Below are 15555 nucleotides of genomic sequence, written 5' to 3'. Positions count from 1 at the left end.
GCTTTAGTGTCGATGCAGTCTACTGAAGTCATTCACTGCTTAAAATCTGCCAGACTTTTGAAAACCTTGATTACATCCCCCCCCCCTCTGCAGCCTTCACTAATTCCAGTGGGGGAAAAAAGCTCCAATTTCTCTAGGATTTCTTCATAAATATAACCTATCGTTATATTTTAGTGAATCTTTCCTCTTTCCATGACTCCAATACCCTTCCTATACTGGAACTAACTTCCTATGAAGTTAGTACTGCAACTGTTGCCAAACCACTGGTAAAAATTCAACATTATTCCTTGTTTTTAAACTTCTCTCTGTAGCCTCTTAACACAGTATCCTTAACAGATAGCGGAGGTTCAGATTGTGGCCTCCACAGCCCATTGGGAGTCGCTAAAGAAGAAAGTTCTACCTTCAGCTTGTAATGTTTTGTATTTTATAAAGAAAACTCTGTGAAGATCCCAGGTTCAATGCCCAGTCTATATTGAGGCAGCTGATCTCGGTAGAGGTGCTACAATTGGTCTTCACATCCACTTGGGTGAAGGAGGGGAAAATAAGCCTGGGTTCCTGTTCTTGAACACTAGGTGATGACCCCGCTAGAAAGTGTGCATGTCTACTGAGGCTTGGATTCACAGAAAATAGCCCGCTACCGTTCACTGACCGGGTTTGCACAGGAAGAATGATTGTGCGGAGGCGAGACATTTTACTGGAAGTGGCTGGTGTCTGTGGAACCACAGCCCAGTAATAGTGCCATTTGAAAATTAGAGGAATAAAAAAAAAGGAAGTTGTTGGGATGAAAGTGTGGCATGCCTCTGTCCAAATATTGTGCACCCTATACCAGCAGAGCGAGGGATCGTGCACCCTATAGCAGCAGTACGGGGGATCGTGCACCCTATAGCAGCAGTACGAGGGATTGTGCCCCCTATAGCAGCAGTGCGGGGGATCGTGCCCCCCATAGCAGCAGTACGGGGGATCGTGCACCCTATAGCAGCAGTACGGGGGATCGTGCCCCCTATAGCAGCAGTACGAGGGATCATGCCCCCTATAGCAGCAGTGTGGGGGATCGTGCACCCTATAGCAGCAGTACGAGGGATCATGCACCCTATAGCAGCAGTACGAGGGATCATGCACCCTATAGCAGCAGTACGAGGGATCGTGCACTCTATAGCAGTGCGGGGGATCGTGCACCCTATAGCAGCAGTGTGGGGGATCGTGCACCCTATAGCAGCAGTGCGGGGGATCGTGCACCCTATAGCAGCAGTACGGGGGATCGTGCACCCTATAGCAGCAGTACGAGGGACCGTGCACCCTATAGCAGCAGTACGAGGGACCGTGCACCCTATAGCAGCAGTACGAGGGACCGTGCACCCTATAGCAGCAGTGCGAGGGACCGTGCACCCTATAGCAGCAGTGCGAGGGACCGTGCACCCTATAGCAGCAGTGCGAGGGACCGTGCACCCTATAGCAGCAGTGCGAGGGACCGTGCACCCTATAGCAGCAGTGCGAGGGACCGTGCACCCTATAGCAGCAGTGCGAGGGACCGTGCACCCTATAGCAGCAGTGCGGGGGACCGTGCACCCTATAGCAGCAGTGCGGGGGACCGTGCACCCTATAGCAGCAGTGCGGGGGACCGTGCACCCTATAGCAGCAGTGCGGGGGACCGTGCACCCTATAGCAGCAGTACGAGGGACCGTGCACCCTATAGCAGCAGTACGAGGGACCGTGCACCCTATAGCAGCAGTACGAGGGACCGTGCACCCTATAGCAGCAGTACGAGGGACCGTGCACCCTATAGCAGCAGTACGAGGGACCGTGCACCCTATAGCAGCAGTACGAGGGACCGTGCACCCTATAGCAGCAGTACGAGGGGACCGTGCACCCTATAGCAGCAGTACGAGGGACCGTGCACCCTATAGCAGCAGTGCGAGGGACCGTGCACCCTATAGCAGCAGTGCGAGGGACCGTGCACCCTATAGCAGCAGTGCGAGGGACCGTGCACCCTATAGCAGCAGTGCGAGGGACCGTGCACCCTATAGCAGCAGTGCGAGGGACCGTGCACCCTATAGCAGCAGTGCGAGGGACCGTGCACCCTATAGCAGCAGTGCGAGGGACCGTGCACCCTATAGCAGCAGTGCGGGGGACCGTGCACCCTATAGCAGCAGTGCGGGGGACCGTGCACCCTATAGCAGCAGTGCGGGGGACCGTGCACCCTATAGCAGCAGTGCGGGGGACCGTGCACCCTATAGCAGCAGTGCGGGGGACCGTGCACCCTATAGCAGCAGTGCGGGGGACCGTGCACCCTATAGCAGCAGTGCGGGGGACCGTGCACCCTATAGCAGCAGTGCGGGGGACCGTGCACCCTATAGCAGCAGTGCGGGGGACCGTGCACCCTATAGCAGCAGTGCGGGGGGACCGTGCACCCTATAGCAGCAGTGCGGGGGCCCGTGCACCCTATAGCAGCAGTGCGGGGGACCGTGCACCCTATAGCAGCAGTGCGGGGGACCGTGCACCCTATAGCAGCAGTGCGGGGGACCGTGCACCCTATAGCAGCAGTGCGGGGGACCGTGCACCCTATAGCAGCAGTGCGGGGGACCGTGCACCCTATAGCAGCAGTGCGGGGGACCGTGCACCCTATAGCAGCAGTGCGGGGGACCGTGCACCCTATAGCAGCAGTGCGGGGGACCGTGCACCCTATAGCAGCAGTGCGGGGGACCGTGCACCCTATAGCAGCAGTGCGGGGGACCGTGCACCCTATAGCAGCAGTGCGGGGGACCGTGCACCCTATAGCAGCAGTGCGAGGGACCGTGCACCCTATAGCAGCAGTGCGAGGGGACCGTGCACCCTATAGCAGCAGTACGAGGGACCGTGCACCCTATAGCAGCAGTACGAGGGACCGTGCACCCTATAGCAGCAGTACGAGGGACCGTGCACCCTATAGCAGCAGTACGAGGGACCGTGCACCCTATAGCAGCAGTACGAGGGACCGTGCACCCTATAGCAGCAGTACGAGGGACCGTGCACCCCTATAGCAGCAGTACGAGGGACCGTGCACCCTATAGCAGCAGTACGAGGGACCGTGCACCCTATAGCAGCAGTACGAGGGACCGTGCACCCTATAGCAGCAGTACGAGGGACCGTGCACCCTATAGCAGCAGTACGAGGGACCGTGCACCCTATAGCAGCAGTACGAGGGACCGTGCACCCTATAGCAGCAGTACGAGGGACCGTGCACCCTATAGCAGCAGTACGAGGGACCGTGCACCCTATAGCAGCAGTACGAGGGACCGTGCACCCTATAGCAGCAGTACGAGGGACCGTGCACCCTATAGCAGCAGTACGAGGGACCGTGCACCCTATAGCAGCAGTACGAGGGACCGTGCACCCTATAGCAGCAGTACGAGGGACCGTGCACCCTATAGCAGCAGTACGAGGGACCGTGCACCCTATAGCAGCAGTACGAGGGACCGTGCACCCTATAGCAGCAGTACGAGGGACCGTGCACCCTATAGCAGCAGTACGAGGGACCGTGCACCCTATAGCAGCAGTGCGAGGGACCGTGCACCCTATAGCAGCAGTGCGAGGGACCGTGCACCCTATAGCAGCAGTGCGAGGGACCGTGCACCCTATAGCAGCAGTGCGAGGGACCGTGCACCCTATAGCAGCAGTGCGAGGGACCGTGCACCCTATAGCAGCAGTGCGAGTGACCGTGCACCCTATAGCAGCAGTGCGGGGGACCGTGCACCCTATAGCAGCAGTGCGGGGGACCGTGCCCCCTATAGTAGTGATATGTTGGGCTTGTATGTTTAGTGTCTTCATTCCCTGCTGCTCACTTAATCACGCCTTATTAGAATGTGAAATGGTTGCTAAACAACAGACGTGGTTGAAGAAGGGAGTGTCAAATAATAATTTCTGTTTGTTTTAATACTGACTACTGAAGAAAGCTGGGCCAGTTGAATACAGGTTGATATCAGGGTTATATTTTAATTTTTGTATTTTCTCACCCTTCTCTCCAACACAGATGTTGTAATCTGTTTTGACTTACTTCACTGAAATCACTGAAGTCAAGGTACATTGGCCTCAACTTGATGCCGAGTTAAGGGACAACTTTTTGTAACCTGCAGGTTCAAGCAGAGCCCCTTTTTGAAAGTTCAGCAATGTAAGCTTGTTTGTAGAACCTCTAGCCACGTCATCTTTCTTTTATTCTTTCCAGCGTTCTGAGAAGTTGGCATGAATTCCCAGTGTATCTGACCTCGGGACTTGAATGTTAGCAGTTGCCTGCAGCAATGTAATTTTCTTTTTGAAATCCACTTCTGATGACTGGCACACACCTGAAATGTCCAAACCCTCTTTACTCTTTACAGATGCCGTGCATTTCCTGTTGTTGTTTGAATCCGTTACCTTTCCCTGCATTCTTAAAGTGATTGTATAGGAGTTTCAATGGATCGTATGGGTCTTGCAGCCTTCTAAACACCATATATAAGGGATTTTACTCTTTGGTGTTTCCTAGCCAATCGAATGGAAGATTTACAGTTAGGAACAGGAGTAGACTATTCAGCTCCTCAAGCCTGTTCCGCCATTCAATTAGATCATGGCTACTCTATATCTTAAACATAAGAACATAAGACGTCGGAGCAGGAGTAGGTCATTTGGCCCCTCGAGCCATTAAGATCATGGCTGATCTGATCTTGGCCTCAACTCCACTTCCCTGCCCGCTCCCCATAACCCTTGACTCCCTTATCGTTCAAAATTCTGTCTATCTCCACCTTAAATATATTCAATGACTCCGCCTCCACAGCTCTCTGGGGAAGAGAATTCCAAAGATTCACGACCCTCTGAGAGAAGAAATTCCTCCTCATTTCCGATTTAAAAGGGTGCCCCCTTATTCTGAACTCCATCTACCCGCCTTGGTTCCATAACCCTTGATACCAATGCTCCCCTTATTTATTTTTTGGGTGCACGGCCCCTTTAAGGGACTGCGTGGCCCCTTTAAGGGACTGCGTGGCACATTCACAATGTGTGAAACTTAATATTGAGAAAGCCAGTCGCGGGCTGCGTGGAACAGGCGGCCGTGCAGCTTATAGGGAATGTGGCTTGATACCCTCGCCTAACCAAAATCTATCAATCTCAGTTTTGACATTTTCAATTGACGCCCAGACTCAACAGCTTTTTTGGGGGGGGGAGTTCCAGATTTCCACTACCCTTTGTGTGAAGAAATGCTTCCTGACATCACCCCTTGAATGGCCTAGCTCTAATTTTAAGGTTACGTCCCCTTGTTCTGGACTCCCCTCACCAGAGGAAACAGTTTCTCTCTCTCTACCTTATTAAATCCTTTAATCATCTTAAACACCTCAATTATATCATCGCTTAATCTTCGACACGCGAGGGACTATAAGCCTAGTCTATGCAACCTGTCCTCGTAATGTAACCCTTTAAGCCCCGGTATGATTCTGGTGAGTCAGTTGGGGGTTGTTTAGCTGCCTAATGTGGCCTTGCTGTGCAGAGCCAGTGCTACATGCTGGACAGGGCTTGTGCTTTTTAGAAAAGTGTGGGCGATACCAGACTTGGCTAACGGTTCCATGTGGAGCTGCTTATCACAATTAACACTGTGCCCTGGGTAATGTGTGTTGTATGGCTGACAAGTTTTCAATGCAAGTGTTCCATCTGCTGTGTCGCGTGGAGTTCATTAACAGTTTTGTTGAATTTCGGCAAGCTTTGCCAAAAGTTGTTCTGTCAGAACCGGAAATGCTGTGTTTTTAGGGTGTATTTTTTGTATCTTCAGTGTATCATTTAATCCTTTCACACTTCCTGACTCTGCCCTGCTCTCCTGAAACACCCTTCTGTTATTTATAGTTGGGAATTTCTGTTCTTAAATAATTGACAGTGTTGCTTTTAAAGCAAATGAGTGCTGTCAAGAATTAACATTGTTCTGATCTTTTGCCGTTTCTCCTCGCTTCGCACTTGCCGTCCCCCCAAATATGACCTTTTCTGTATCCGCCTCATTACTCGGGAAAATGGGAAAAGTCCAGCCTGGGGCTATCTGCTTCACTTTCTTTCCCTGTCCCAAACCCATCAGCTGGCTCCCTCCCCTCGCTACTCTTCTGTTAGGCTTCGAGATACTGTCCTGGGTTCGGGGCAGTTTGAGCCTGACTGAGCAGTATCTGACCTGCTGTCTCTGTGCTATTTTCTGTTTGTGTGATTTGTACTGTCGATGCTCCTCACATCCTTTCTTACAAGCCTTCATTTCAAGTTTGTTCTGTTTTTGTTCTCTCACTCGAGCAGTATCCGACTGTGTTCTCTTTCAGTTACTGCATCTAATTCTCACCTCCCCAGGAGCCCCCTCGGCTGTCATTTTATGTTGTTTTCCCAGCTTTTAACACTGTGTCCTGATTTTCTCTCTCTGCATTTGAGAGAGAGAGAGAACTTGCATTTATATAGCGCCTTTCACGACCTCGGAATGTTCTAACGCGCTACACAGCCAATGAAGTACTTTTGAAGTGTAGTCACTGTAGGAGATGTGGCAGCCAATTTGTGCACAGCAAGCTCCCACAAACAGCAATGATGTAATGACTGGTTAATCTGTTTTAGCGATGTTGGTTGAGGGCAGACGAGGTCTCCGGTTTAACGTCTCATCCGAAAGACAGTACCTCCAACAGTGCAATACTGTCAGCCGAGATCAGACATCAGCCCACAACCTTCTGACTCGGGCGAGAGTGCTACCAATGAGCCAAGACTGGCACCGAGGTATCACGGAAGACTGAGGGAGGCGAGGAGTTTCTGAAAAAGAATGAGTTGGGCTAGGCGATGGTGTGATTGATTTCAGGTGTCGGAGTGCTACCACTGGGCCAAGGCTGACGCCCTTTTGATTCATTAATACAGGAAACTCTCTCGTTTAAACGGCACCTAAATATCCGGAATTTTCTATTAACCGTCAAAATTCATACTCCGAAAACAACACCTCAATAACCGGCAATGTTGCCGAGTCCGAGTCTCCCGCAGTGGCCGAGTTAGTCAGTGGGGGTAGTTCTCCAAACTGCCACTACTCGGCTTCTTGGCGCAGTCGGAAGTCTGAACACCTCAATAACAGGAGTACAGTACTGTATACAGTCGCTTACTGTATAAGTTTGTTTTACTGTTAAGTAATTAAAGAGTTATGGATTACCCTCAACTGGCAGTACTGTACTTAATCAAGCATCTTCCACCATCCATTTAACACAACATTCTGTAGGTGAGTACCCAGTTACTGTATACTGCACATTTCTTGATTTTTTTATTTTTGTTAAAAATAGCCTCGGTAGATAACCCTCTCCGTCATCCGGCATTTTTAATCAACCGGCAACATGCCAGTCCCGTTGGTGCCGGATACCAAAGAGTTTCCTGTACTTGGTTATCAATTGCTTGTTCCGTGTTGTCAATTGCTTGTTCCGTGTTGTGTATGTGGTCACTATCTGTGCCTGTCCACTACCTTTTCAGTTTCTCTACCTGTCACACTATGGACTTCACATCGCACCTTATACTCCAGTGTTTTTTTTCTGGCTGTAAATGTTGTCCTGGGTTCTGCAGCCTGTTCCCTGAGAAGAAAATAACAATCTTTGACGGCCGAGACCCAGTTCTCAGTCACGCACTGAACTACCGCCAATTTAGCACAAATTAACGATCTCACTCAGAGACCACAGGATGGTTGGAGCATGGGCTTTCTTGAGGTTAAGGCCGAGGCACATTGCTGGGGTAGAGTAGAGGGGCTCTCCCCTGATGCTGTGGGTGCCTGAAGTAGAGAGGTTTCTGTTCCCTTATCTTTAAGTGCAAAAAAAAGTTACAAAAATACAACTTCCATCAAGGTTTTATTTAAAAATAAACCTCTTTGACGGTGCAAATTTGCGCTCTCAGGCTCAGCTGGCTGCTTGTTAGTGGTTTTCTCGGAAAGATATAATCCCATAATTCTGGTTAAAATCAAGAACATTTTATTGGCCTGACATAATAACAAAGGAATTTCACTTATTCCGTCCCCATTAACCAGTGGTCTTTCATCATGACTGGACATAATCATAGAATGTGATCCCAAAATACTGGCAGAAATGGAATTCCATGTAAGTGGCTCTGACCATTGGTGAATATGGATGTTGCGATTGGACCATTTTCCTGAAAAATAATTTGACTTGTGCGTCAGATCTGAGACCAGGGTTGAAGAGCTAACCGATGATAGATCTGTAAACCACTCCCTCCTGTGAAACCTTTAGCTGCCCAATGCTACTCGATCGCTTGGGCTGAATTCCTTCAGTTGTGTTTCCTCAGAGAAAGGCTCTGTCGTGAAACCTGATCATTCTTTGACTGAGCAGCACTGTGCACTTGGCAACAAAAAAAAGAGATGTGGCGTGCCGTCTCTCCCTGAACTCCCCGCGCGGGCACATGACAACGTAACCTCACACAATCTTCTCGGTGTGAAATATCCCATAGGTTGCGCTTTCTGAGCAGTTCCCCGATCCGGAGCTCCAGCCGGATCAGCACACAGGCAGACTGTAAAAGTTTAGACAAGTTACACTGGAACGCTTTTGCTTACTTCAGTGACACTGTTCTAAAAGTCCTAGCAACCCGCTGATTAAAGTTGTGTCCGAAACCGACTACCGTAAAATCAGGTGCATTAGTTGCTTTTGTGCCTAAAATCATCGTAACTTTACAGTTGCTATTTTGGTAAAAATCCACCATCACGAATTTTTACTTGATCTTGCCCATCCCTAGTTGCCCTGAGGGTACTAGGTGTCAGTGCCTGGGATGGGCCACATGTTGGTCAGTGTGGGTAGGGATGGCAGGTTCCCTTCCCTTCCTTGAAGGGCATTAGTGAACCAGTTGGGTTTACACCACAACCTAGCAGTTTTCATGGTCATTTTTTTATAGTGCTGGCCCACAGATTTTATTGTATTCAGTTTCATAACTTGTTGGGGGTGAGATTTCAATTTGCAACCTCTGGGTTGCTGGTCCACTATGCTATTGTACCCCGTACAACTTTAATCGGGAAGAGTCAGAGTGGGATAGGGTTGGCAGCGCTTTCTGTTCAGGATGATGAAACAACAACAACTGGCATTTATTTAGCACCCGTGAAACATACCAAGGAGCTTCATACAGGAAACTTTCTGGTATCCGGGACCGAGCTGGTGCCGTTCCATCAAAACTGCCGTAGAAACCAGCGCTAATGTTAAAACATATGGAGCTCAGAGCTCCGTGTGAAGCAACAAACCCTGTTGCTTAGCAACAGCTTCAAAACAGTCGGCGCAGCTTGCAAACGTCTAGCTGAAGCTGTTGCTTAGCTACAGAGATGCTTGCAGAGCCAGGACTGGAGAAAAGAAGCAACGAAAAGAAAAAAAATTATCTGAACCGACTCCTGAATTTTGCCGGTAGATAGAGCTTTCCGGACATTTAACCTCCAGATAAACGAAAGTTTCCTGTAGTAGGCCGTGAAACTCGAGCAGGGGTAGGATGGAAGTGGAGGAGACTGAAAATATGGTGGAAGCGGTAGGTTTTAAGGAGGTATGTGAAGATGGGGAAAGATGTAACACGGTGAAGGGATTTAGGGAAGGAGTGCTACATTGTGGGGACAAGATGGTTGAAGGTTCTACCACTGAAGGACAGTGAGGGGAGGGACAGGGAGCTGGAGGGGTAAAGGCAATGTAGGATAATCTGTTCATGAGAAATAAGGTGTCCAGCCTCCTCTCCAAATCTATTGTGTTTTTCTATTAGAAACAGTATGTCAGAAGGGGACAGCAGTGGAGATGCCATTCATGGGAAACCATCAGCAGTCGGCAGGTTTTTTACACAGATTGGACAGGTAAGACATCATCATCCTTCTCTCTTCCAACCAACCCCCCCCCCCCCCCCCCAACCGCACCGTGATCGGGTTAATTGACGATCATCTAATCTCCCAATTCACAATGGAGTATTGCTGTCTGTGGGAAGCCAAATCCGGTTTCTTGTAGTTTATTAGGTAATTATAGTTCATTATTAAATGAGGGGAACCCTACATTTATCCACTTTAAGTATGTGAGTTTAACCTAGCAATTGCCCAGCCAAAATTGGAAAAGTATGAATACGCACTATTGGTCTGTAAGGGGATTGATCCCATTGCTGTTGATGGTTCAGAGAAAGCATTTTTTTTTTTATCCCTTCCCGTCAAGAGGGCACTGTTTCATGCTGGGGTATCTTTCCATGGCTACCTGGCTATCCTGTGGCCCACGTGGCCACCGTGTTGGCAGGCTATCGATTTATTGGGGGTGGTGGGGGAGACACAGGCATGGATCTCACAGTTCTTACCTGATGTCCACAAAGGCAGCTTTCAACATGAGTCCCTGCGTAGCGTTCATGAGTAAGAACCCTGGATGACTATCGCCCATGTCTCCTCCCCAGCCCAGGACCCCCCCCCCCCCCCCCCCCGAGAGCCGTTGTAGAACCTCAGCGACTGTCCTTGGCTGAGATCAACTAATTCCGCACCTTCCTGATCTGAATATCACTCCCAGACGGGGCGGTGTATTAATCCGGAGGGTGCTCCAACCTGCTAAAGGAAAAATCAACATATAAATAAGTGCTAAATATTCTTTTCTTCTTAGGCCTACCAATCCTCCTTAGACAAGTCCACACCCTACGGCATTTTGCGATGGATTGTAACATTTGTCTTTGGTGCAGTCTACATGATTAGAGTTTATATCCTGCAGGTGAGTACGTTGTTTTGTACGCCCAGTAACAACGCAACAAAGTCCATTAATCTCACCATAAAAGTATTGTGGCAGCGCAGATTCTAGCCTTGGTCTTCACCAGAAGACTGAGAAGCAAACTCCCACTCCAACTTTTTTCCTTTTGCTGAGGAGATTTTCCAGGTGGGGCACGGTGTGAGGCAGTGGGTTGGACACTGCCCTTTCACCTTTGCGACCTCGATTCAAATCAAGACCAGACTGATGGGGTGAGTTTCCGTGGCCTGATGTAAAAGTGTCCCATTTCGTATCTACTGCCACCTGAACTGAGTGCAGTATTGGCAGCAGCAATGGTGGAAACGCCAGTGAGGCAAACCAGTTACCCTTGTGTTCTGAGCGAGGCCAGGAGCGCCAGCGAATCCTTACTGAATGGAAGTTGTGGCGAATGTAATTGTAGTAGAGGCTGGTTTTAGATCTAATAACGTGTAGTTGCTGGCAAGCATTCTATTTGCCCCTCCCCTCCCCGTTTGCTCTCGCGAACAAGCTGACTCTTTTGGGCTCCAGTTCCACTGTCTGCCCTCTAGTGTCGCACTTCGTGTGCAAATCCAGACAGTGGGTGTTGCCAGGATATTTGACTACATGAAGCATCATAGTCAAAGTCACCTGAAGTCCACCAGCAGCAGCAGTTCGTGGCGAGCAATCAGGAACAAGAATTCTGTGGCCGATTTGTTCCCCCCCGCCCCCCTTTGTAGCCTGGGACACGAAGGCCAACTGCCCCTCCCCACCTGAGGCCAACTAACTCGACATAGACCAGGGATCATACCTGGGATCTTCCTGGTCCACATGCCTTAGATACTGATTGTCATAGGAAGGATCAAAGATGCCAAAAATGGACAATAACTCCCCCTGTTTGACGTTTTCCTGGTCCTGCGAAAGGAACATAGGAACAGAAGTAGGCCATTTAGCCCCTCGAGCCTGTTCCGCCATTCAATGAGATCATGGCTGATCTGTGATTTAACTCCATATACCTGCCTTTGCCCCATGTTCCTTAATGCCTGTGGTTAACAAAAATCTATTAATCTCAGATTGAAAATTAACAATTGATGTAGCATCAACTGCTGTTTGCGGAAGAGAGTTCCAAACTTCTACCACCCTTTGCGAATTTCACTCTTGGAAGATCTCCTCTAATTTTTAGGCTATGTGCCCGAGTCTTAGACTCCCCAGCCAGCGGAAATCGTTTCTCTCTCTATCTACCCTATCAGTCCCCCTTAATACCTTGAAAACTTGAATCAAATCACCCCTTAACCTTCTAAATGCCAGGGAATACAACCCTAGTTTGTGTAAAATCTCCTCATAATTTGACCCTTGGAGTCCAGGTATCATTCTGGTAAATCTATGCGGCACTCCCTCCAAAGTCAATATATCCTTCCTAAGGTGTGGTGCCCAGAACTGCTCACCGTACTCCAGGTGTGGTCTAACCAGGGCTTTGTACAGCTGCAGCATAACTTCTACCCCCTTGTACTCTAGTCCTCCAGATATAAAGCCCAGCATTCCATTAGCCTTTTTGATTTTCTGTCCCTGTTCATGACATTTTGATGATCTATGTACCTGGACCCCCAAGTCCCTTTGGATGCTAATTTGTGGTGTTTTTCTTGTTCAGGGATGGTACATTGTGACGTACGCCTTGGGGATTTACCACCTGAACCTCTTCATTGCTTTCCTGTCCCCAAAAGTTGACCCTTCACTAATGGAAGATTCAGGTACTGAGACTTCAGTGGATTTGTGCGAGTGAAGATACGACGTGTCATTAATTTTCAGCATTGCAGCACTCCTGTTAAATTTGATTCCTTTCGTTTAGAGAAGAATGATCGGAAACATTACTCGATACTGTTTTGGAAAAAGACTCGCCGAACTCCATTTGTATTTGTTGTGGAGAAAAGATTGAGAATGGGGACATGATCCAGGTCTCAACTGATGGGAGAACAGTTGATGAGATAATGCAGATACAAGCAGCATGTGTAATTTGGGCTATGAGTAGTGAACTAGAGGACAGAGTTAACAAACTTCAAGCGATCTGGAGATTAGAAGGATTTATTTCTGCCACAGAGTTGGAGATATGTAGAATATGATCCCAGATAAAGCAGCTGATGCTGAGTCTGTTGACACCTTTCAAAGCACTTTTATGTTATGCCCAGGCCTCGCCAATATTGCTGGTTGACAATGCATGGGGATCACACGGCTCAGTAGTATAACTGGGTCCTCTCAACCACCAGCCTTAATCTCCAAGTATATCTGTGATGTTGCAGCCAGCTGTACGTAACCCAGGTGACAGGATCCACCAGCACAGCATAAAAACCGTTTAAAGAGCCAGCGGAATTGGATTGAGAGTTCTGAGGATAAGTAGAGAGAGATGGTCCTGAGCTGCCTCAACCATGGATAAACATCAAGGAAGGGAACAGGTCCAGGAAGTACAGGAAACTTTGGTTTATCCAGAGGTTGACTGTCCAGAATGCTCGAGCCACCGGCAAAAATCAGGAGCCGTTTCGTTAGTTTTTTTTTCTTTTCGTTGCTTTTTTTCCCCACCGCTCAGGCTCTGCAAGGTCTCGCTGAAGCTGTTGCTAAGCTACAGAGACGCTTGCAAGGTACGGCCGACTGTTTAGAAGCTGTTGCTAAGCAACAGGGTTTGTTGCCAGATACGGAGCTCAAAATCTCCGTATGTTTCAACATTAGCGCTGGTTTGTCCGGCAGTTTTGATGGTACGGCAACAGCTTGGTCCCGTCGGTGCCGGATATCACAAAGTTTCCTGTAGGATGTAAAATCAGATCGATATCCTGGAGGATTCTTTGATTTACTTTTTGAGGAGGCAGATTAAAAAAAACTTTGCCGGATTTTTCACTGGAGGATTAAATGGATTGTCTAGATTCCATTATATGTATGTGGAAGGAACAGGTTTAATGAGCTGAAGAGACACAGCAGGTCCATTGGCCTGAGGGGAGAGGGCAGACGGTCAGTGTTTGGTCCGCGTACCCTTCTTTGAGAGTGGAGAGACGGACAGACCTGTTAAGGTGATCAGAAAAAGGGAGGGAATATATATTTTTAAAAAAGCAAACTCAGAGAGGAAACGATAGTGGAATGATATATTTCAGTCAAGTAAGAAACAAAGACATTGGTTAGACCACACTTGGAGTACTGCGTACAGTTCTGGTCACCATATAAAAATAATATAGAAGCACTGGAGAGGTTGCAAAAAAGATTTACAAGGATGATATCAGAACTGTGAGGTTATACCTATCAGGAAAGGATGAACCGGCTGGGTCTCTTTTTTCTCTTGAAAAGGTGACCTAATAGAGGTCTTTGAAAATTATGAAAGGTTTTGATAGAGTAGACAGAGAGAGAGTGATTCCAGTTGTGGTAAAGAGAAAAACTGGAGGCCATCAATAGAAGATGGTCACCACAAAATCAATTAGGGAATTCAGAAGAGACTTCCTTACCCAGAGAGTGGTGAGAATGTGGAACTCATTACCACAGGGAGTGGTCGAGGCGAATAGTATTGATGCATTTAAGGGGAAGCTAGATAAGCACTTGAGGGAGAAGGGAATTGAGGTTTATGCTGATGGAGTTAGATGAGAAAGGATGGGAGGAGGCTCATGTGGAGCATAAACGCCGCATGGACTGGTTGGGCCGAATGACCTGTTTCTATGCTGTATATTCTATGTAAACAAAGTATGTGCGAAGAGTTGATGAAGTACGAGTGCAGAAAGAATGGGGGAAAATGGAAAACCTGGGGGGTATCAGGAGTGAAATTAAAACCAGTTTAAAAATGAATATATAGCTAAAATAATAGGTCTGTCTGCACCTTATTTTTCAGTTTTGTAGGAGGGTCCACATCTGAAACATTGTCTGTCTGACCTCGCAACAGGTCCTGCTCTCTGCTTCCAGCCCGTTCTGTTTTTGTTTCAAATTTTCAGCAGCTGCAGTATTTTGCTTTTAATTAACGAGCTGAATAGTCTTTTCTTGCTTTGTTATCGTAGAACGTTCCAGCACCGAAACAGGTCATTCCGACCGTCAAGCTAGTGCCGGTGCTTTTCTCCATGAGGCACCATGTCTAATCCCACTCTCCTGCTTGCTCCCCATTCCCTTTAACATTCCTCCTTATCAAGCGGTTATCGACCTCCCCTTTAAAAGAACTTCCAGACTCCTCTTCAATAATGGTTTGTGGCGGAGAATTCCACGTGCTAAGCACCCTCTGTGAAGAAATTTTACCCGATTTTATATTCTTCAATCACCGAGCATGGAGACCAAGGCACAGGCCTAAAGTGTTTTAGTGCGATCGATGTGTTTTGTGATGTGCTCATTTTTGCTTTGTCCCAAAAAGTGTTTTTAATTTAACCCTGGCTTAAAACCCCGATGTCTTAGTGTTCCGTACTCCACGAGGAATGGTGAGGTATCCAAGTTGGCGTCGTTACGGTGGTTCTGGGAGACGGGGAGAGTGGTGCTAAAGTTTGCCCTGTGACCTCCCGGTGCGGTTCTGTCCTGCAATTCCCCAGCTGGCTGGCTGCCCATCCCTGTTGGACCCTTAGAAGGGTCAATCAAGAGATCCCCGCTTCCTGCACATCCAACAGCTCTCTTGACTACCCAGGAATACTTGGGAGGTGCGGAGTTTGCTATCTTTATTTTCATACCGAGCCTGGCGCAGATGGCAGGTTGTCAGTGGGAAAATGGCTTGCTGCTGTTGATGCGCACCAGTGAATGGCTCTGTGTGTGTGTGTGGGTAATAATTACAGCTGCAAAAGAAATGTCAAATTTAATCAATGAGCTTTACTTGTCTGACTTAGCTGATGCTGTGAAAGTGTAGCAATTACACTGCCAGTGAACAGGGGGCTCCCCATGGACC

General features: G+C 48.5%; 1 protein-coding gene across 3 annotated transcripts in view; it reads left to right on the top strand.

Annotated features, from left to right (window-relative positions):
* Positions 1–15555, top strand: part of rer1 (retention in endoplasmic reticulum sorting receptor 1) — a 43237-nt gene that overhangs the window by 15510 nt on the left and 12172 nt on the right. For all 3 annotated transcript variants that reach the window (XM_085967252.1, XM_085967255.1, XM_085967254.1), the window contains exons 2-4: positions 9718–9805; positions 10581–10685; positions 12322–12421. In XM_085967252.1, the coding sequence (XP_085823378.1) occupies positions 9718–9805; positions 10581–10685; positions 12322–12421 (293 nt within the window). The remainder of the gene's footprint in view (positions 1–9717; positions 9806–10580; positions 10686–12321; positions 12422–15555) is intronic.

The sequence above is a fragment of the Somniosus microcephalus genome, chromosome 25 (assembly GCF_052327205.1).
Source record: "Somniosus microcephalus isolate GS21.2 chromosome 25, FLI_Smic_1.0, whole genome shotgun sequence".
Lineage (NCBI taxonomy): Eukaryota > Metazoa > Chordata > Chondrichthyes > Squaliformes > Somniosidae > Somniosus > Somniosus microcephalus.
Note: the sequence above shows the minus strand (reverse complement) of the source record. Positions and strands in the feature narration are given on the sequence as shown.